Raw genomic sequence first — 22,102 nt, forward strand, 5'->3', positions numbered from 1 at the left:
GCTTCTTGTCTTGTTACGGTTAAAAATATTAGTATTGCAAAAGTTATTGGTTCTGCAATGGGAATAGAAACAGAGTTTTATTCATTTATTTTGACTTCACTGTTAACTTAAACACTGAAAGTTTTCTTTTGCTCCAGATTAAAGTTTTTAATCTGGATTCTTTGTTGGATTTCCTATTAGATTGTATAATATACTTGAAGAGAAAACAGTCCACCTGGGTTTTATTAGTTTTGAAGACTTGACATCTTTGGGATTTCCTAACCTTTTTTGATTAGTTGGCCTTCTTTTCCTTTTACAAGTTTATTTATGATTTTTTTTTTAATTTTTAAATGTAAATTTTTTTTAAATGTATGATGCTAAGCAGTTTTAGCGTTTTAAATTACAAGCACACATGGTATTGGAGTTTGTATAATATTTCATTCCTATTAAAAATATTTATATATATTATATTTTTTTATAAGAAATCTGAAAATGAGGCTTTCCAGATAACAGGCAAACAAACAATTAAGCATTTCCAATGTAGAATGTGGCTTTCTAGTGTGCTTTTCATTTAAGAGAGTCATTCAGCTGTACATGCCTGTTAAACTGACTACCTGCTGGATCAGTTACATCTACTTTTGTTGGGATGTCCAAATTTAGAAATGAGAGAGCACTGCAGCATGCTGATTTGCAGTTTTAGGTCACCAGAAATTACATAGAACATTCAGAATTTTTAATATGCACTGCCACAAAGTATATGGTAGGCTACCGTCTTCAATAACTCTCCATGGCTGATCACCCTTTCGTGTCTACCGCATAGAAAATTGCCCTAATTTACCCGACAGAAGCCTTTTTAGTTTCACTCATTTGCTTCAAACCAGAAGTTTGTAATTTACTTGACTGTAGAGAATATAAATTTGTCTGTATTTGTGTGTTAGGAGATGGATTGGTAGTTATTGTGTGTTTTGATTAAAATACGTATTTATTTATATATTTTTACTATTTTGTCTTGGCCAGTAAAACTTGTTTTCCGTTACACAGTAACTAGAATTCCACAGATTTATGAAACTTTACTGAGTGAATTACAACGCTCAGTTCTGTATTTGAGTTATAAACAACTGAAAACGCCTACATCACCCCAGGCCTAGTGTGTGGAATGGCTTTACACCATCTATGTGGGGGTTTTTTTTTTGTAAATTTGTTGCAGGAAAGTTCCACTTAACCTCAAAGATGGGTCGCATTGAGAAGAGTGTTGAGGCGCACAAAGGAGCTGTTTTGGCTGGAAGATGGAACTATGACGGGACTGCTCTTATCACTGGTAAAGATGACTAGGACTCATTTCCTCTGTTATCTGACAACTACTCATCTAATCAGCCTTTTTTCTTTGCCTATTCTGGTTGTTTTTCTAATTAGCTGGAGAAGATGGGCAGATTAAAATCTGGTCAAAAAGTGGGATGCTACGCTCGACACTAGCCAGCCAAGGTAAGGCTTAAAACCTTAATTTCACTGAAGCAGAACTGCAAATGTGTATCTAGTGCATGTGTAAAACTGCATACTTTTCATTTATTATTTAAGCGCTAACATGTTAATTAGCAAAGCAAAACGCAGATCAAACTGATCAGGAAAACAGTTGCATCTGTAAAATTTTTATAGTTAACAAAATGCCCAACTTTTCCTGATGTCTGAATTGGTCCGGCCTCACTTGAAAAAAGACTTTAATCTCAATCAGATTTTTACCTGAATAACAGATGATAATTAATAAAATTATTTGCATCTGGGAAAAATCTGATTTGTTGGAGGGAAAAAAGCAACGCTATACAGTTAGTTCCATATGGTTTTGGGCAATGGCACTTTTCTTTTTCCCATTTTGGCTCCATGCACCATCACAGTGGATTCCAAATCAATCAATAAACTTGTGAATGAGTTTAGAGAGCATGGACATTACTAAATGCTGTTTCTTCCCTTGAGATACACTGCAGACCTTTAGTACTGCCATCTTCAGTCCTGCTTGTTTTTGGGTCACTCTGTTGAGTTTAGATCAGGTGACAAACTTGGCCACTGAAGAATATCCTGTTTCGTTGCCTTTAGAAACTCTTGGGTACTGTTTGCAGTATGTTTCAGGTCATTTTCCCTTTGCACTGCAAAGTGCTGTCTAATTTGTTTTGGGTAATTTTGTTTTATCTGAGCAGACACTACATCCCTGCACACTTAACACCTCATTGTGGTACTTCTATCAGCAGTCGCATGATCTATAAAGACTAGAGACACAATTGCACTACCAGCCATACATGCCAATGCCATAACACTGCCTCCACCATGTTTGACATAATATGGTACATTTTGGATCATAAGCTGTTTCTCTCCTTCTCTGTACATGACTAGGTCCATCAGCCTGGTAAAAGTTGATTTTGGTTTCATCTGTCCAAAGAATATTTCACAGAACTTTGTTTAGATGTTTTCTAGCAGTCTTATTTAGGCTTCTTGTTTTTGAGTGTAACCAGTGGTTTAAACTTTGTTGTAAACTCTCTGTATTTACATTTATAAAAAACTTCTCGTGATTTTAGACCTTGACAATGATACGGCAAAATTTTTGAGAGTATTGTTGACTTGAAGTTGAACTTATTGTGAAGGACAAGGTTTTTTGTTTATTTGCTTTTGTAACAAATGAAAGAATTTGCAATCTTTTCCTTTAGATGTGTTTTGTAGTCTTTCAGCTGACCAGTGCATTACTTTTTTTTTAAAACTTTTTTTTAAGAAAATAACAGATTGTTGATTTGTCCAGTATTAAATTTTTGCTATTTGTCGAATAGATTTATTTAGATTTTTCAGTTCAATGATGGCCTCCCTCACATCCATCAACAGCTCTGTGGCCCTTACATGAAGGGTTCAAGTGAGTCCACCTCACTTGAGGTGAGGTGCAAACTATTTAGTTTGCATGATATAATAAGGGAGCAGACCTCACCTGGGTATGTCACTGCTTGTCAGTCAGTTGTCCATTTTCTTTTGAGCATCTGAAAATGAGGAATGATATTAAAAAAACTGCAATGCCCAAAGAGTTTATGCAGTAATTTCAATTTAATACATTTAATCATGTATTATCTTACAAAATACACTGTGGTGGTATACAGAGCTAAAATTACAAAAAAAAGTATAATTGTTCAAAACCTTATTGACCTAACTGTAGCCCTTCTCAGACATGAGATAGCTGTCATTGCTTGTGTAAACAGTGTTTTAAAGACATAAAGGGACTCCAGTAATATTATTATGTGTTATGTACAAGATTTGGCAGCAAAATAAGTAATATAAAATATAGTAGTTCAGAATGCGCATTAATGTGTAGAGCTCTTTTGATTTGGAAAAGCTTCTGCATTGATTCTGCTGTCGTTTGATGCTACAAGTATGCAATAATCTCAGAAGAAACACGTGAAAACAGTAAACTAACTTTTAATCTTAGTCTCTTGCTTCTGTTAGAACTCAAGTTAATTCATCACTGACAAAACTTGTTAAGCTGACATGTCGCAGACTCTGTCCTCATCACATTTGTTAATGTGATTGCAGACTTGTTCCTTGTTGTGAGTGATACCAACAGATGTGGTCAAACATTTACATATACCCATCATGAGCATGAATGTCATAGTAATTTTGGTCTTTTAATGATTTCTCTGAAATGTTCTTTTTCCAGGTGGGAGTCATTGTACAACATATGTGTTTATTGACTTAAAACAAAAGAATTGGGGAATTGGTTGCACAAGTTTGAACTAATGATGGATTTTCCCTCATCCATGCAGGGTTAAAAGTATACATTTAGGCTCAAATGTATAAATACACTCACTTAAATCTTTTACTGGTGATAAGTGGTACTGAAGGTTCTGCAATGTCTACAATATTAACCTCTCATTAGTTTTTATGATTGAATACACTTGGTAGTTTCTCTCTGCCAACATAAAGATAATTTGTTTAACAGCCCTCATTGCTTTGACCATTCCTCAGAATAATGGGAAAGTCTAAGAAAGTAAGTGAAGACTTAAGAAGGATAACTGTATATTTACACAAGTTGGGAAGGTTTCTTGGAGCCATCTCTAAACAACTGCAGAGTCCAAGATTATCAGTTCAACCAATTGTGTGGAAATGCAAGTTATTTGGATACATCACCACTTTGCCAAGGTCTGGAAAAAGATCAAAAATCATCCCCCTCAGATGATTGGAAATTGTTCAGGATGTTCAGGAGCAACCTAGGAACCACCAGGGTTCATCCTAACATGAACTCAAAACTGCTAGAACACCAGGGTCTCTGTCCACAGTGAATCAAGTTTTACGTTGCCATGGACTGACAAGTGACAAATAAGAAAAAGGCCCCTGCTCCAAAATCCACATCTTTAAACTCAACAGGAATTTTACAATACGGAAAATTGGTCAGACAGGATGAACAGTGTACGAACAATGTACAAACTGTCAAACATGGTGGTGGTAGCATCATGCTCTGGCGTTGTTTTGCTGTCAGTGCTACTGATACATTGCACAAAGTAGACTGAATAATGAAGAAGCAGAACTACCTCCAAGTTCTTCATGTCACCTCAGATAAACAGCTACACTTGGGAAGAATTGGCTCTTCCAACAGTACAATGATCACACACATCAAAACTGGTTTAGGAATGGATAAAGCAGGCTAACATTAGCTTCTGGAATTGCCTTTCTAAATCCTGGACCTCAACCATATTGAAAATTTGTGGACTATGTTCAAAAGCTGGATCCATGGCAGGAAACAAACCAATTTAAATGAACTTAAATTAACCCAATTTTTCAAAGAAGAGTGGTCAGCCAGAATTAGACCAGAAGCTTGTTAATGGCTACCAAAAGCATCTGGTTGAGGGCCAACTTGCTAAGGAACATTTAACAAAATCTTAGTGGTGGTATATAACCTCACCACAATGTGTAGTGCCTCATGTTTGATAGATTTTTAGAGTTTCTCCTCCAAGACCATCTTAGAGAGGCAGAGTTTCTCAGAATTAAAGGCACAGGTTTATCTGCAGAAAACTACATCTAAAAATTCTGTAACAAATTCAGAATTTTCAAGGTAAAATTGTGAAGAATGAATGAATTTGTCGTCATCTATAGTACATAATGAACATGATCTGCACCATCATCTCTGATATGGTAGCCCACTTTTTGTCCATCCAGACTCAATGGCTTAATTGTAGAAAGATATGGTTGGTAAACTGGGCTTTCTGCAATTGAAAGCATTTGGTTCATTATAAAATGCAACAAATGAAGTAGACTACAAAGAAAACCCAGGACTGCTGAACAGCTAGGATCCTGTATCAGACAAGAATGGGACAAGATTCCTCTCCCAAAAGTCCAGCAGCTGGTCTCCTCAGCTCCCACATGTTTATAGACTGCTGTTAAAGGGAAGATGGGATGTCAGACTGTGGAAAACATGCCTACCTATTTTTAGTGACTGTGTGGACAAATTAATAGAGAATTTACATTATAATACACTAACTACTCATGTTGCAAAGGTGACGGACTTCAAGCGGAGTTGAAAGAAGTGTGAAACCAGGATGCCTATTTGGCTCTGCTGTCCGTTTTCAAAACACAGTATAATCAAGGCTTAAGAAGATAATCATGCTTAGTACTGCCAAAAGTCCGTTTTCAGGTATAAGTAAAAAAAAATAAATAATTAGAGGCACTCTATATATATATATATATATATATATATATATATATATATATACACACCGTAATTGTCGGGCTATAAGCCGCTACTTTTTGCACAAGCTTTGAACCCTGCGGCTTTTAGTCAGGTGCGGCTTTTCTATGGATTTTCCATGATTTTTGTGATATCGTAAGACGATTTGTTTTGTTTGTTCCGCTGTTGTACGGCACTACGTTGCCTGGCGGAAGGATCGAGGTTCAAGAGTGGTATGTTAGTCACATGTCCGTCCGCCAGGCAACGTAGTGCCGTACGAAGTAGCGCGAAAAACAAACTTCAAAGTAGCGCTACGCGTTCAGCGGGAGGCGTGGCTGACGAGCGGCGATAAACTTGTGAAAAGCAAGTTATGCCCAACTCCACCGGTGGATTCTGACAGCGTGGAAAAGTGTGAAAACATCCGCGATCACCAACGGATTTTGAAGGGCTGGACTGCTGCATGATGGAGAGGAGGACACCGCCACGGCCCTTCTGAGGGTGTTCGACTCTGACACTGACAACGAGGATTTCTTTGGTTTTGAAAGTGACAACGAAGGAGAGAAGCGGAGAGTGGATGACGAAGCCATCCTGAGCCTGTTCGTTTCCGACATTGGAGAAGAGGACTTTGGTGGTTTTAGAGCGCAGGAAGAAGAGAAAGATGGTGAATGACTGACTTTTCTTCTCCGTGTCACTGCACCTGAGCCTAAAAGGTAGTCCGAATCTATTTTTCTGGTGTGCTGTAGGTTACTGTTATGTACTACATGTGCAAATATGTACCCATAACTTGTTTTTCAAAATATTAATAAAAGGGGTGTGTCTCCAAACAGCCATCTCTTTCCTGACAATTCCCTTTGTGCATATTCTCTTACATATGATAAGTCAACATTGAAACACCTGCGGCTTTTAGTCAGGTGCGGCTAATGTATGTACAAAACAGGATTTTCCCCTGATTTTAGCTTTTGCGGCTAATATTCAGGTGCGCTTTGTAGTCCGGGAAATACGGTGTGTGTGTGTATATGTATATATATATATATATATATATATATATATATATATATATATATATATATATATATATATATATATATATATATATATATATATATATATATAAAAAAAGCAGCTGGATAGCGTAGTGGTTAGACTACACGCCTTTGGAGCAGAGGATCGCAAGTTCGATTCCTGCGTTGTTGGAATGCTACTACGCAAGTAACCCCGGCGGAAGGGGCTACATGAATAGGATGACGAGAAGCTGGAGAAATACCAAGGGCTCAGAGAAGAGCTCGAGAGGATGTGGAGGGTGAAGGTAACGGTGGTCCCCGTGGTAATCGGAGCACTAGGTGCGGTGACTCCCAAGCTAGGCGAGTGGCTCCAGCAGATCCCGGGAATAACATCGGAGATCTCTGTCCAGAAGAGCGCAGTCCTGGGAACAGCTAAGATACTGCGCAGGACCCTCAAGCTCCCAGGCCTCTGGTAGAGGACCCGAGCTTGAGGATAAAACCGCCCGCAGGGGCGTGCTGGGTGTTTTTTTTTGTTTTTTTTATATATATATATATATATATATATATATATATATATATATATATACAACATCTACAATACGTCAGCAGTGATCAGTGAGATGCTTGGCTACAAGTTGAACAGCCACAAGGGGCAGTACCCTCCATGGAGAAGGAGGCTAGAGGGCAAGATCAAAGTAGCACGGAGGGAGGTTAGCCAACTAACGGAGTTGCAGAAAGGTACGACAAAGAAGGTGCATAAGAAATACAGCAAGCTGTCCATACCTGAGGCCTTGGAAACTGCCAAGCAAAGACTCATAGCCTTGGCCAGCCACTTGAGGAGGTACACCAGAGAGATAGAAGGCAGGAGAATAAACCAGCTGTTCTCCACAGAACCAGCAAAGGTGTACTCTCGCAAAACACCAGCTACTGGTAGACAGAACAGTCAGCCGAGACTGCAAGACCAGACTGACCAACCTGTGCACTGCCTGGATTGATTACAAGAAGGCCTATGACTCAATGCCCCACAGCTGGATACTGGAATGCTTAGAATTGTACAAGATCAATGGGACCCTAAGAGCCTTCATCAGGAACTCAATGGGGATGTGGCGTACAACACTAGAGGCCAACTCCAAGCCCACAGCACAAGTCACCATCAAGTGCGGGATCTACCAAGGAGATGCTCTGTCCCCACTGCTGTTCTGCATAGGCCTGAACCCCCTCAGTGAGATCATTAACAAGACTGGCTACGGATACCGACTACGGAACGGAGCAGTTGTCAGCCACCTCCTGTACATGGATGACATCAAGCTGTATGCCAAGAGTGAACGAGACATCGATTCACTGATCCACACTACCAGGCTATACAGCAATGACATTGGAATGTCATTCGGACTGGAGAAGTGTAGTCGGATGGTAACAAAGAGAGGGAAGTTAGTCAGAACTGAGGGGATTGAACTACCAGAAGGCAACATTGCAGACATAGAGGACAGGTACAAGTACCTGGGGATCCCGCAGGCGAATGGGAACCATGAAGAGGCCGCTAGAAAAGCTGCAACCACCAAGTACCTGCAGAGGGTCAGGCAAGTCCTGAGGAGTCAGCTGAATGGTAAGAACAAGATCCGGGCCATCAACACGTACGCCCTGCCCGTGATCAGGTACCCTGCTGGGGTAATAGGCTGGCCAAAGGAGGAGATAGAAGCCACTGACATAAAGACAAGAAAGCTCCTTACCGTGCATGGAGGGTTTCACCCCAAGTCCAGCACCCTGAGGCTGTACGCTAAGCGCAAGGAAGGGGGCCGGGGACTGGTGAGTGTCAGCACCACAGTCCAGGATGAGACAACGAACATCCAAGAATACATTGGGAAGATGGCCCCAACTGACCGAGTGCTCAGTGAATACCTCAGGCAGCAGAAACCCAAGAAAGAGGAGGGAGACGAGGAACCATCATGGAAGGACAGGCCCCTGCACGGTATGTACCACCGGCAGATAGAGGAGGTGGCTGATATCCAGAAATCCTACCAGTGGCTGGACAAAGCTGGACTGAAAGACAGCACAGAGGCACTAATCATGGCAGCACAAGAACAAGCTCTGAGTACAAGATCCATAGAGGCTGGGGTCTATCACACCAGGCAAGACCCCCAGGTGCAGGCTGTGTAAAGATGCCCCAGAGACAATCCAGCACATAACAGCAGGGTGCAAGATGCTAGCAGGCAAGGCATACATGGAACGCCATAACCAAGTGACCGGCATAGTGTACAGGAACATCTGTGCCGAGTATAATCTGGAAGTCCCGAGGTCAAAATGGGAGATGCCCCCAAGGGTGGTGGAGAATGACCGAGCTAAGATCCTGTGGGACTTCCAGATAGAGACGGACAAAATGGTGGTGGCTAACCAACCGGACATAGTGGTGGTAGACAAACAGAAGAAGACGGCCGTAGTGATCGATGTAGCGGTTCCGAATGACAGCAATATCAGGAAGAAGGAACACGAGAAGCTGGAGAAATACCAAGGGCTCAGAGAAGAGCTTGAGAGGATGTGGAGGGTGAAGGTAACGGTGGTCCCCGTGGTAATCGGAGCACTAGGTGCGGTGACTCCCAAGCTAGGCGAGTGGCTCCAGCAGATCCCGGGAATAACATCGGCGATCTCTGTCCAGAAGAGCGCAGTCCTGGGAACAGCTAAGATAGGGCTTTGGAGCGTGATGTCACGGGGGTGGGCGTGGAAAGGATTTTGGCCCGATCCGCCATTTTGGGGGTCTAAGTAAGGAGCGAAAGCATAGCCATGGTTCGTACTTGCTGTGTGCTCGGCTGCAATGTTCGATCTTACGACCGGCACGGGAATAAGTTTCAATTGTCTTTTTATGCTTTCCCAACCTGGAAGCAACATGAAGGAGCTCATGTATCGGATATTACCAAACGAAGGCGTCTAGCCTGGATAGCAGCCGTGAGACGAGCTGATATCAAGTTCTGTTACGTCTCCAGATATCAGCTGGTGTGCTCAAGACATTTTCATTCCGGTAAGTTCTAAATATGTTCACATCACACTTTATAGCTGAATAATATTATCGTTGGTGGTCTCGGAAGTTATAGAAATTGCGATCAAACATCAAATGGAGTGACTTTGCAGACATATGTGCTATGTAAAGATTCGCAGGAGGAGACAGGGAGGACACAAATTGGCGTTAATAATTTGCCCGATTATCAATGTGTTAATTTGCATCTACTTTACAATTATGGGCACATAATATGATAACGATATTTTAGCAGTTTACTGATAAATGTATAACATTAATTATGGTGGGGGGTGGAAAATGGCTATTTCACTCGATGCACTCCAGCTGACTTACTTTGACGACGTACTCAAGAGTTTGGCGGCTTGAAAATAGCCAAATCTTGCACCCAGCCATTTGTAAATTGGATGTGCGCCTCCAGTGACTTGTAATTACGAAACTGGTTCGCTGTGTAAGCGCTTACTCCACAAACAAGATGCGTGAAGATATCGGGGTAGGACAGTGGCGGGAAGTCGTCTGGGTCTTTACTCCACTGCCGTATTTCATATGGGTCCAGATTTGCGATGCACTCTATTTTTTTTCAAATACCGCTGCTTCGCCTCTGGACGCAATCGGTCTCTATACCGTCCGTTTTCTTTTGAGCTGCTTTTAAACATGTTTCTTGTCGTCGCCGCCGTTCCAACAGTGAGTTTGTTTGGATCGTAGACCCCGAAAATGGCGCCGCGCTCCCACAATGCATTGCGGCGTGACGTCAACTCCAAAGCCCTATACTGCGCAGGACCCTCAAGCTCCCAGGCCTCTGGTAGAGGACCCGAGCTTGAAGGACAAACCGCCCGCAGGGGCGTGCTGGGTGTTTTTTATATATTTATTTATTTATTTATTTATTTAGAAGTGGAGTTTTACTAAAAGCCATAAAAATCTCAAGTAAGACTGATGCTAAAGTTCTTTCTTTAGCATTCAGATCTTACTTATTAATCACTGTGCAGTTGATGTCAGATGTAACTGTTTTGGGGGGTAAAAATTGGCTTCTTGGTGAAACTGATTGTATGCCACTCCTGAATGATGCTGTGTAAAACCTGGCTGGGGACTGGTGATTGAGCCCAGTATGTAGTAATGTTTTTTCTTAGTGTTTGGGGATTGAGCTGTACATTTGTGCAACACCTGGATTTAGTAGTATTTCTACAGATACACATGGCACCCAGATCACTGCAGGTGTTGATTCTCTTTTGTGGCTACAGCTTCACAAACACACACTCACACAAACTCTCTCTCACACATGCACATATATGCACAAATTACAGGAGCACACTGTTCTTTTTGGATACTATGACCCATTTTACGAGAGAGCTCTAGGAAGAGGTTGGAACAGAGTGAGAGCGAGGAAAAAGGAACTTGTCTGAACCCCTCTCATCGCCTTCGTCAGATTTGGATCATTTGGCATTTGTGAGAAACCCCATGCACCTGGAGTAGGGTTAAATGTCACCCCCCCCCCCCCCCCCCCACACACACACACACACACAGATTCACAGGCACAGCTCAACACACGCTCTTGCTCACAGAGACACACACTTGTGCTTATGCAGTAGAAGTTAGACTGATTTTCTCAGCTGGTTTTCTTGTAAGTGAAGCAAAGTGCTGTTACGTAGACTAAATGAGGTGAGATTTCTGATTGAGTATGATATCTTTTGAGAGGAGGAATTGGGTCTGCTTCATCCTCTAGCTATTGTTCACAGCAAATTCTGATTTGTAAATGAGAGAGGGCGCATTTGTACACAACTCTGTGCTCTTGGCTCATGATTAATAGAAGATTGCTGCTTTCTTCATCCTATGCTTTTGGATGTCTTTCCAGGATCTCCTGTATATTCTGTGGCCTGGGGTCCGGACTCGGACAGAATTCTCTACACTTCAGGAAGACAGCTAATTATCAAGCCTTTACAGCCCAGCGCCAAAATCATACAGGTAAACAAACTTTTTCTGAGTAAGCCGACAGACTAAACTCTCTCTGTTACTCACACATGTTGCTTGAGCGCAAATTCACACTTGGGGATATTCGTTTTCATTTTACTGACATTTACAAAGGCTTGTAGGATTTAGACATCAAAATATGCTATTTCATATGTATATGAAAACCAGTTCCAGACCATATGACCTCTCAGTATAGTATAGTTTGTAGTGAATTATTAACTTGAAATTATTATGTCAAACAGAAGCAAAATTGAGTTCTCCATTTAAATGAGTCAGCGAGGCCATTAATTTCATAAAAGACACTGAAACAAGAGAAGATTTTTTTCTCACCTCTGCTACACTATACTTAAAGGCTTATAAGAAAACTATTACTAAGCTATTACTGCACATAAATTCATATACAAGCACAATGTCCCAACTTTATTATCTCCCTCTGAGATCCCCTGAAGACCAACACAATGAACTAAACAAATGAACTCCCCTCCCCCCTCCCCCACAGACCCCCTAACATCATCCTCTTTGACCTTTGCAGTCCCTTATACAGACAGCAATACAGAATATCTACCTGTGTCTTCCTTGGGTACATGGAATAAGTAAGCAGTGTACAAAAAATAAAATGTTTATACAGATTAGGAACAGAATGGTACATTAGGTCTGGTGAGATAAGGCTGGGAACAGGCTCTCTGTTCTGTGTTACACTGTAACACATAATGTTAAAAGTAAGCTCTCAGTTTGGCTAAGATGAAACAATTCATAAACTTGTAACTGTGGTCGTGACCAAAAAATAAATTCCATACGGGTGCTTATTCCAGCCAGCTTATTTTTATCCTCCTTTTGGACAAAGGAAAAGTATAGGAATTTGTTAGAGATCTCTTCAAACCAAAATGTTATGTGTTGATGACGTTATTATGTTTCTTAACCTAACTTTTTCTTTTTTCCCCCCATTCTTTCCATTACGTGTATGCTTTCTCTCTATCTTTCTCTCCCTAGTGGAAGGCTCATGATGGGGTCATTCTGAAGGTAGACTGGAATTCAGTCAATGACCTAATCCTGTCAGGTGGGGAAGATTGTAAATATAAGGTCAGTGGCTTTTTAGTATATTTGTTGATGTCTTAATAATTACTGAATACCTTTTTAAAACCATTTGCCTCTTCAACAGGTATGGGACAGCTTTGGACATCTGCTTCACTGCTCACTGTCTCATGACTACCCAGTCACATCTTTGTCCTGGGCTCCAGATGGAGAGGTGTTTGCTGTGGGCTCTTTCAACACCCTGCGGCTCTGTGATAAGACTGGAGTAAGTGAACCCATTATAACCTCCATGTATTTTTATTTTTTAAATGTTGAACATAGTATAATGTAAATGGGATGTCTGGTATTAGCTATAGAAGTGAAATAGAGGTTAATAATAGACACAGTTTTGCCAAAAGGGTTCAAAACAGCAAATTTTCTTTGTTTTTTTTTGTTTGTTTTTTTTCCACTTACTCAGGCTTTCATAAACATAATTTTGTCCCGGTGTATTTTAATATGCCTGGAATGACATAAAGTGAACTTAATTTGAGATTTCTGGCACCTCTTACACATTCATCATCGACTGTCTTACCCATGTATCCAACAAGAAGTGCTGGAGGTAGGGTATGGGCAGGACTACAGTCCGTCAGTGAACCACAATTTAGTTCAGTTCAATTCAGTTTTATTTATATAGCAACAAATCACAACATCAGTTGCCTTAAGGCGCTTTATATTGTCAGGTAAAGACCTTACAATTTCAACCTGATACATTAATTTACTAATATTTAATAATAAAAAAACTTGTGTAACATTTTTGCTTTTTTGAAAATAAAATGTGGAAGTTGATTTTTTTTTTTTTCCCCACAGCCAGTAACTAGCTAATCTCAACACAACCCTGGCACACGAACACACTCAAATGACCACTCAGTCTAATCTAATCTTTTACACCTGACCAGGAACTGTTTTAATAAGGATGATAATCATTTGCCATATGTAATCTTTTTACAAAAAGTCTACCTAAGGTTGAATTTTCAGTAATACATGTCTCCTCTCTGGTTACACATGTAGTCAGTAAGTAAGTACACGCAGTCCTACAGGAAAAAAACAACAACTTTGTGACAGTAATCTCATGAAAAAGTATATATATTGAGTAAAAAAAATCAAAGTATGTTAGCATGTGCTTAAGTTAATTCCAGGTTTTTGATCACTTTTTGAGGATATCATAAAATTCATCATTTTAAACGAACGACTCGTTCCTCAAAAACAATTTAACTATTACCTTTCAGTGACATACTCTAAAAGGGGGTTGTTCATGAAATCAGACTGACCTCAGTTATATGCAGCTGTTGCTGGAAAAAAAGAGCAGAAGCTGTACATCATCAGGGCCATGTACTTTCCACATATTTTTAGCTTTTTTGTGTACTTTTTCCTTTAGTTTATGTACATCTCCCCGTGTAGCATTTATTTGTAGTGTGTGAAGTCCTGTTCCTCGAAACATACAGTGTCTATAGCACAGTGTCAGCTTTTCCAATGCAGTATGGTTTACAGTGTGTAGCTCATTACAGGCCACGTGTTTTCTATACATCATTCATCTCTTTAAATCACATTAGGCTGCATGCCACATGTTCTTGTTACCTGGTGCTGATGGTAACTTCAGTAATGAGAAAGGAAATGAGAGAATGATGAATGGTAATTGTTGTTTCATTATTGCTGAACACTTGGCAGAGAGCAATATTACCAGTTCCCTCATGGGACGTTTAGGGCTTCTTTGAGTTTATGTTCAGATGTCACTGTACTGCTGCATCAGATCGCAGTAATCAAAACAAACAACCTGGGCTGGGATTTTTGTGTCCTGATCATCGGGCATTTCATGCTTCATTTTGATTTAATTAGGATCAAATGTCTTTCTTTTTTTTTCTTGGGGTACTAAATCATATGTGCTAGAGAGAGGTCGGGACCAACCAGTATGTCTTCTCTACAGGAGTAAGGTGTGTGTTTGTATCTGCGTTGCGAGACAGATTTGGTATAGTTACTTTTGCTCTTCTGAACCAGCGATTTCAGTTGTTTTGGAGTAACCTGCCAGATTATTGCTGCAGCTTGAGGAAGTGATTCAAATTAAGCCAGCTCATATCCATTTTGCCCGTGTAAACAAAACTAAAAATAATGTACTATTAAAATTACAACTTGCTCCTTTATTTTTTGTAATGACCCGAGTAACCTTATGTCCTCCCATTATGGGTTTGTTTACGTGGTTGGTTTGTTCCATTGTTTCATCATTGCACCACTTGCTTTGCTGTGGTGTGTCTTGGTTAAGGCAGTGTGATGATGATGATAATTATGATGATTATGGTTCTGCCCTGCTCTGACTGGAGGAAGGGTATGCATGCCTTCTCCTCCCTAAGCCCCTCAGAGACAGTGTGTGCTGTAGCATGGTGTGGGAGGCTTGCTCAAGAAGAGAAGCGGAGTGGGGGTGCAGGGAATAAGGGGGGGAAAAGAGTTTAGAAAAAGAAAATCCCCCTCAAAAGGTCACTCCGTCCGAGTCGCGTTCTATGTGTGAATTCAGACAGAAGGTTCTTTCATGCATCAGAGAAAAAGTTCAAGTTTTGCTTACATGTGCACCCTCGACCAGTGTTGTATATTTATTATAATGTCATTGTGCATGAGAAGTTGCAGACAGAAACCATTAGCTGCTTACAAGTGCTTTACCTGTGTTGTTGCTGTGGTTTGTTTGCAGCACAGCAAGGGTTAAACAGCGTGAAGAGCCTTTTCAGTTACTAGCGTGACTAATGGGAAGGAGTTTCATTCTGTATCTGCTACAATGAAACCTTGCACTTTAACGTACTGCTGCTGGCTCAGCAGGATCAGTCCTGCAGATTTAACCCTTTCACCCTTTTCCAGCTTGGCTCTCCTCTCCTTCTAAACTATCAGCTCTCGTCTACGTTTTTACTTTCTCTCCTCCATGCCTTAGGGCAGATGTAGTGAATTACCCCTCTCCATTATCGCTGGAAAGGCTGGGTGGACACACGCAAATACAAAAGTAGCAAAAAAAAAAAAAAAAATTAGTCTTGCAGTTCCAGCAAGTCACCCATGGACTGATTGTAGCATTTTTTTCTTAACAATTAAAAGATAACTGATTTATTAATACATATTTATTTCTTTTATTTAGACTTTTATGGTGCTTAGAGTTCTTTTGTGTAGAGCGCTTTTTGTGTAAAGCACTTTTTACAGGAGGTTTAACATCACACAAGACACAAAGAGGCTCACTGTCCCTTTTACAAGATTTGGGAGACACAATAAGTCAGTGTCTGTCTGTGTGCCTGCCATAGTATATGCATGTGCCCACATGCCTGTGTGTGCACATTTGTGTGCAACCATTGCCGTGCAAATGTGCCTGCGAGACAGCAGTCTATTTACGAGGCGCTGCAGCTGGTGTCTAGCGTCTGGACCCTGTCACGATCCCTGACACTGTCACTAGCTAACAAGTAGGACTCATTGTGCCAGGCAAGCACCCTCTCGCTTCTTGCTCTCCACCCCTTCTCCCCCTTCTCTTCTGTACACTTGTTTTTTCTCTCTCTCTTTGCTGTACAACCGTGCTCACATGCATAAATGTTAAAGCTGCCTGGTTTTGCTATTCTAATTCCCTGGAAGAATATTGTGAAGGAATAAGAATAATATTTGTTTATCTATTTAAACTTTCAATAGATTCATTAAAAAAATATGATTTTATCTTTTTGCTTTTGTTATTTGGTCATGAAGAGCAAGTTCTTCTTCTGCTGTAGGAGACACAGAGCACAGGACATCATCCCAAGTTCAGAGGCTGGTCAAAGGCACGTAAGCAGAGTCAGATCAAGAAGGCATAACTGTTTTTGCTGAAAATCTGAGTGTTTACCAGAATGACCTCATTTAAACGAATAATCAGCCTGTGATTGTTCATGCAGGGCTTGGTGTCAATCTGAAAGTGGCTGTAGATGTATACCTCATTGAACCTAATGGTTGCTGCTCCTGTCTCTCCTCTGGTCTCATTTAACTGAGGTATTACTAAAAATATGGTTGACCTGGAATGATCCAGGTTTCTCTCATGCTCCCACCAATAATCTCAAGTGCATATCTTACTCTTCCACTCTCCTTTCCACCATCTCTTTTCTAATCCCCTTCTGTTAAATTATACTTGTGCACAGGAGACTAGCTTAGTCTGAATACTCATAAAGTTGGCGTAAGGGTGAGCCCTATTTCTTATGAATATCTTTGTCATTTATAGTTAAAAATCCCCTTCCTTCGGGTGTTGCAGTTGTTGGTACACAAAGAACTAACAGTTGTTAACCTCACACAGTTTTGAGAAAATGATCTGTTAATGTTATACCTCATAATAGTAGCATTGCTTTCAAAGGCAGAGAATGTAAAAGTGTTAAACCACTGTTATACCCTTTTTGATTTTTCTATTTGATTGAAAAGCCGAAATGGTCTTCACTCATAACAATCAGTGATTATCCATGATTTTCTGCTAGCTACATTGTCTTTAGAACGAACTGAATATTTTATTCATCCACTTCGTGTCAGTTTTGGGTAAAATTATGCAGGAGACTGAGCTCCTAATTGTTTCTTTCTCTTGCATGTTTTTACTTTTTCTTTCTTTCTTTTTTTTAAACATAGAATTACCTCATTTGTCTAAATCTTCCTCTATCATTCTTTTTTTTGCTTCTCATGCCTCCCTACTCCCTTTGGGTATGTTTGACTACCTTGCACTTATCAGTGCTCCCCCTCTTGGCTCCGTCTCCCTTGTTCCTTCCTCGAGGCCCTCTTTACCTCTCTTTTTCTGGATGAGTCTAGGGGTCCCCTTAGGGCTTTGCTCAGCATTGCCACTTTTGGAATTGGTCCATGTTTAACTTTCTTCATTATCCCTTGCGTCTTCATCTGCACCCGCTTTGTCTGTAGGATCTTTGTCCACCCGTCCTTAACACAGCTAGCTATTGTTTATGTCCCCAGAAAGTGTATTCCTCTTGACTGTCTGTTAGCCTGCCACACTTGTTGTTGTCTTTATTTTCCCTCTGAGCCGTAGACTCTTATTTGCTAGGCATCAGTCATCACCGGCTTATCAATTAGTCCCTTTAACAGGTCTCCCCCTTTACCACTGGGGAGCATATACCTGAGCGTGTGCTGGCAAGTTTGCTACCAGCCATTGGCCAGCCAACATCTGGAAAGTGCCGCTGTTGGAAAAGAATGAAGTGGCCAAGAGTTCTGGTCCTGATTGTGAACCACTGTTAGTGGAGCATGAAAAAGCAAAAGAAACCACTGTAGATTTATTACAGTGCAAACCTTTATCTGTTTTCATCACAAGAAACTGGGGCGTTCAGTACAGTATGTTTTTAGGCAGCAGAAGTAAAAGAGAAACACACACACACGTTGAGGATAGGGAGTAGAAAAACAGCAGAGACTGAGTGAAATTAATGGTGTAGCTTTGACAAAGAAAGACCATGTGCACATTAAAAAACATGGTGTCTTAGTATTTGAAAAAAGACAAGTAAGTTTGTGAGTGTGTCAGGGAGAGAGAGAGAGGGAGAGCTAGGGAGCGTTGTCAAACAAAGAGAGTCCTGAGTCAGCAGCAGAGCAGTTTTCTCCCCAGGCAACTGGGTAGGGCTACCCCTCTCTCTTTCTCTCTCTCCCTCCTCCTCCCACTTGCGCTCTCTGTCCCTCACTCTCTTCTTTCTCACTCTCTCCCTCCCCTTAAAAATCTGTGCTTTTGCATGCTATTTCTTGCTCTCTCCACTCTGCACTTTTCCTTTATGCACACTCTCTCTCGCTCGCTGTAGTAAGAACAGAAAGCTTCCTCCATATTACTGTGAAGTGGTAGAAAAAGAACTCCAGTTCTGAATCTGAGGTCTGCCCGTCCTCTCTCAGCTCTCTCCCTCTACAGTTTATCCTTGTTTTCATAGGAATAATTTCACTCATTTCTTTTAACAGATTTTAATGAGGTTACCAGTCTTGATGAAACCTTTGCGAGCATGAATAGTGTAAGACTATTAGATGCAATACTTACATGTAGACTTAATCTGTCATCCCAAGGAGCTCATTAGTTTCCCCTACGAGAATGTGAGGATAATGATTTCTCCTTTGTATTCGAGGCCCTTTGTGTCGAACAGGCTTTGGTTTTCTGTGTTGCTGAACTCATTCTGGCACACTCTGTGGAACAGTGTATACTTAGGTCCATCTTGCAGATGATTGACCCCAATTTTTTTTCTTTTTTGTGTATGTGTGTGTGTGTGAGAGAGAGAGAGTCAGTGCTTGTGTGCGTAAAGTGGGTTAGAGTAAAAGGCACTTGTTGACATGGTATTACTTTTACACCTCTCCCGAGTTCGGCTAAAGGCTTGCCTTGTTGGAAACCAAAAAGGAGGGGAGCATGAAAAGCTGAGAAAAGAGAGCAGTTGGAGGGGTGGGGGGTGGGGTAGTGTGGAACTGTCCAATATATCCTTTAAAGTTGGCCTAGGCAGTGAGGCTTGGAGGATTGGTCTCCATAAAAGACGGTGGTTTCTCTCTCTCTCTCTCTTTCTCTCTCTCTCTCTCTTTCTCTCTCTCTCTCTCTCTCTCTTTTTTTTTTTTTCTTTTTTCTCTTTACTTCTCAAACCCTCCTTCCCTCCCCCCAAAGCTGGAGTAAGAGTACGACAGTAAGACAGTGCCCTGCCAGCCGCTCTGGCAGAGTCATCATTCTTAGCAACGCTAAATCACTACCTCCACTAGCTAGACAAACATGTCACACTCATAGACAGAAAGAGAGGAAAGAGGGATAAAGCCATGAGGGTGATACTTGGTGACGAAGGCAGGGAGCAAATAACGGGCTTTGGTTGTGCACACAAGTAGGGGAGAGCCTAGTATGTGTGGAACTGGGGGTATCACTTTGAGATTTTTTGCCAGCCCAGAGTTCATTAAGGACCGTTATTGAGGGCTAGGGCTGGGCTGGAGGCACTGGACCAACTTCCAGAAGAGGATGATTTGAAAGGGTTTAATTTTGGCTGCACCCCAGGGTTCCCTCCCCCTCTCTGCTGGCCTCCACATGGAGCAGAATGATGCTGAGTAATTTAATGACTGCTTCCTTCATTTGTTCAAATTTGTTATATATGTTTGCTTCAACAGAGGAATAATGCTTTGTCCTGTCATATGTAGTTTACTTTGTGTATGCTCCACTGTGTGGATACTTTGACAGTAGAAGAGATCTGCCATGGTATAATGATGGAAGTAAGATTAGCAGGTATCAACAAGTGTTCTACACAGACAGGGCTGGATACATTCTCAAAGCCTTAGTCTGTGCTGCTCATACGATGACCAAAATAAACCTGTCTGTTCTTAAATTGTCATCACTGATATAGTGGGGTCTTGTGCATTCTGCCATTTGTAGCATGCCAAATGCTTTTAAACACCCAAATTACCTGTGTGGGTGCGTGTCTGTGCGCGTGTGTGTTTGCAAGTGCATATGTGCATAGTTGGTGCTAATAGAATTCTGCTGTCCAGCTCACAGCTGTGTCCTGCTGATGAGTCCCAGGAGGCCCCAGCATGTGTCTATGGTTACTATGTTGAGGCTTCAGCATGAAACCATGTGTAGATCATTACTCTCCCCTTCTCTCTCTCTCTCTCTCTCTCTCTCTCTCTCTCTCTCTCTCTCTCTCTCTCTCTCTCGCTCTCTCTCTCTCTCGCTATCTTCTAGCTTGTCTTGACCCCCCCCCCCCCCCCCCCCCCCCCTTGCCGTCCCTCTCCCGTCTCTCTCCACTTCCCTTTGCTCTGCCAAAGCTCCAACTTATGCCACACTATGCTTGTCTACGGCCCAGCCTCTGTATCTCGTTAGCCAAGCCAAATGGGTATTTCAATACAGAGATTTGTGGAGCTCTAGCCTATGTTTACAAATGGGCTTATAAGATAACTATAGTGTGTTATTGCAGAGTCAGGAAATGCAAATGGTTTACTTTGTCATTGCACAGTAAATACTGAAACCTTTACTTTGATTGTATTGTATGTTTTGCATACACTCACACGCACACACAGCGATTCTTTACAAGGCCGATTTTGAATAAAAGCAGACAAGATGACAATAGATTGAAGGACAACTTTTTAGAATAACACTGTGTTTTGCAGTGATATTGTTAAACTGAAGGACTCTGACAGTGGTCAGAGTTAAATTAAATCTTTAACAAACAATACAGTTATCGGTTGAATTTTATGTATTTCTTCTTCATAAGTTGCATCTTTAATGCATTTCACGTGCACAGTTTTTTTACTTCTGTCTTGCCATGCCCCACTTGTAGACTTACGTGTGTGTGTGTGTGTGTGTGTGTGTGCGTGCGTGTATGCGTGTGCACACTTGTTACCAAAGCAACTAATATTATCACTTTGTATACTAGTGATTACTTACACAGAAACATGAAATACATGCAGCATGAAATACAAACAGTGTGGAATTGCAATACATAGATGATGTACAGTTAAATAACACTATAATGATGTTGCAGTTGCACACAAATGTTTATTTAAAAAGTTATTTGGTTTAAAGTAACATAACCATCTCGAGAAAAGGTGTGGGTATTTGGAACGTAGAATCCATCTTGGAAGTCAGCTCCCAGCCTGAGACATTCCCACACACAGGTCTGACCAGTCCTGGACATAGGCCCAGCTGTCCTTATCCTAATAGTCAACCCCATCCCCCATGGAGGGTTCACTGCAAGCTGACGTTTACAAGGTCTCCTAATCTGCTGAGAGATTGATGAGCCCTAATCCAAAACGACCTTCTTGTTTTTTCCCCAAAGCAAATTGCTTTGTTTTTAGTTTCACTCTTGAGCATTTTTTTAAATATATACTTCATAGTGGGTTTAGCTCAGGTTTGGTCCTGAACATTGGTGTCAGCATTTTCAGACATGTACACCCTATGTCTGTTTAGGGCTTTATACTTGCCTGTATATGTCTAGTGTCCATTACACTGAGATATTTTGTGTTTATTATGTGCAGGGAGTTACTCTGTACCTGCACTGCCAGGTCCTGTCCTACACATAGACACACAGGCAAACTAAAGCCAGCTGGCTTTGCAGATAGTCTGCCATCTGTTCTGATTTATGTAAGACTGTTAACCCCGGACTAGGTCAGCTCCCACTAGCTCACTAGCACAGTGTTAAACTAACAGAAAATAGCTCTCCTTTCACCTGTTTAAAAATTGTGGAGAAAATTGTAGGTTTGAACTGTGTGGGGTTTTTTTCCCCACAGTTTATGTTATGTAATGATGAGATAAACTTTTTTTCACACTTTGAGCAATATTTTTAATTTCAAGTTGAAAACATAACTAAACAATGGCATATGGTCTGAAGTACGACTGTAAAGTATTAGAGATACATAATTATATGCTTATGTTTATGAAAAAAGTATGTGCATTGTGTGCTCTATATAACAAGGCCAAATAGGGTTGTAACTGCATTAAATACA

The 22,102-nt window shown here is 41.0% G+C and overlaps 1 protein-coding gene across 2 annotated transcripts in view; it reads left to right on the forward strand.

Moving 5' to 3' along the window:
- Window positions 1–22,102, forward strand: part of ift80 (intraflagellar transport 80 homolog (Chlamydomonas)) — a 55,118-nt gene that overhangs the window by 1,750 nt on the left and 31,266 nt on the right. For both annotated transcript variants that reach the window (XM_085243588.1, XM_085243587.1), the window contains exons 4-8: window positions 1,187–1,297; window positions 1,393–1,461; window positions 11,523–11,632; window positions 12,629–12,718; window positions 12,798–12,935. In XM_085243588.1, the coding sequence (XP_085099714.1) occupies window positions 1,187–1,297; window positions 1,393–1,461; window positions 11,523–11,632; window positions 12,629–12,718; window positions 12,798–12,935 (518 nt within the window). The remainder of the gene's footprint in view (window positions 1–1,186; window positions 1,298–1,392; window positions 1,462–11,522; window positions 11,633–12,628; window positions 12,719–12,797; window positions 12,936–22,102) is intronic.

The sequence above is a fragment of the Mchenga conophoros genome, linkage group LG14 (genome assembly GCF_057382185.1).
Source record: "Mchenga conophoros isolate Kocher_MC1m ecotype Shallow Benthic linkage group LG14, M_conophoros_male_GT1.1, whole genome shotgun sequence".
Classification (NCBI taxonomy): domain Eukaryota; kingdom Metazoa; phylum Chordata; class Actinopteri; order Cichliformes; family Cichlidae; genus Mchenga; species Mchenga conophoros.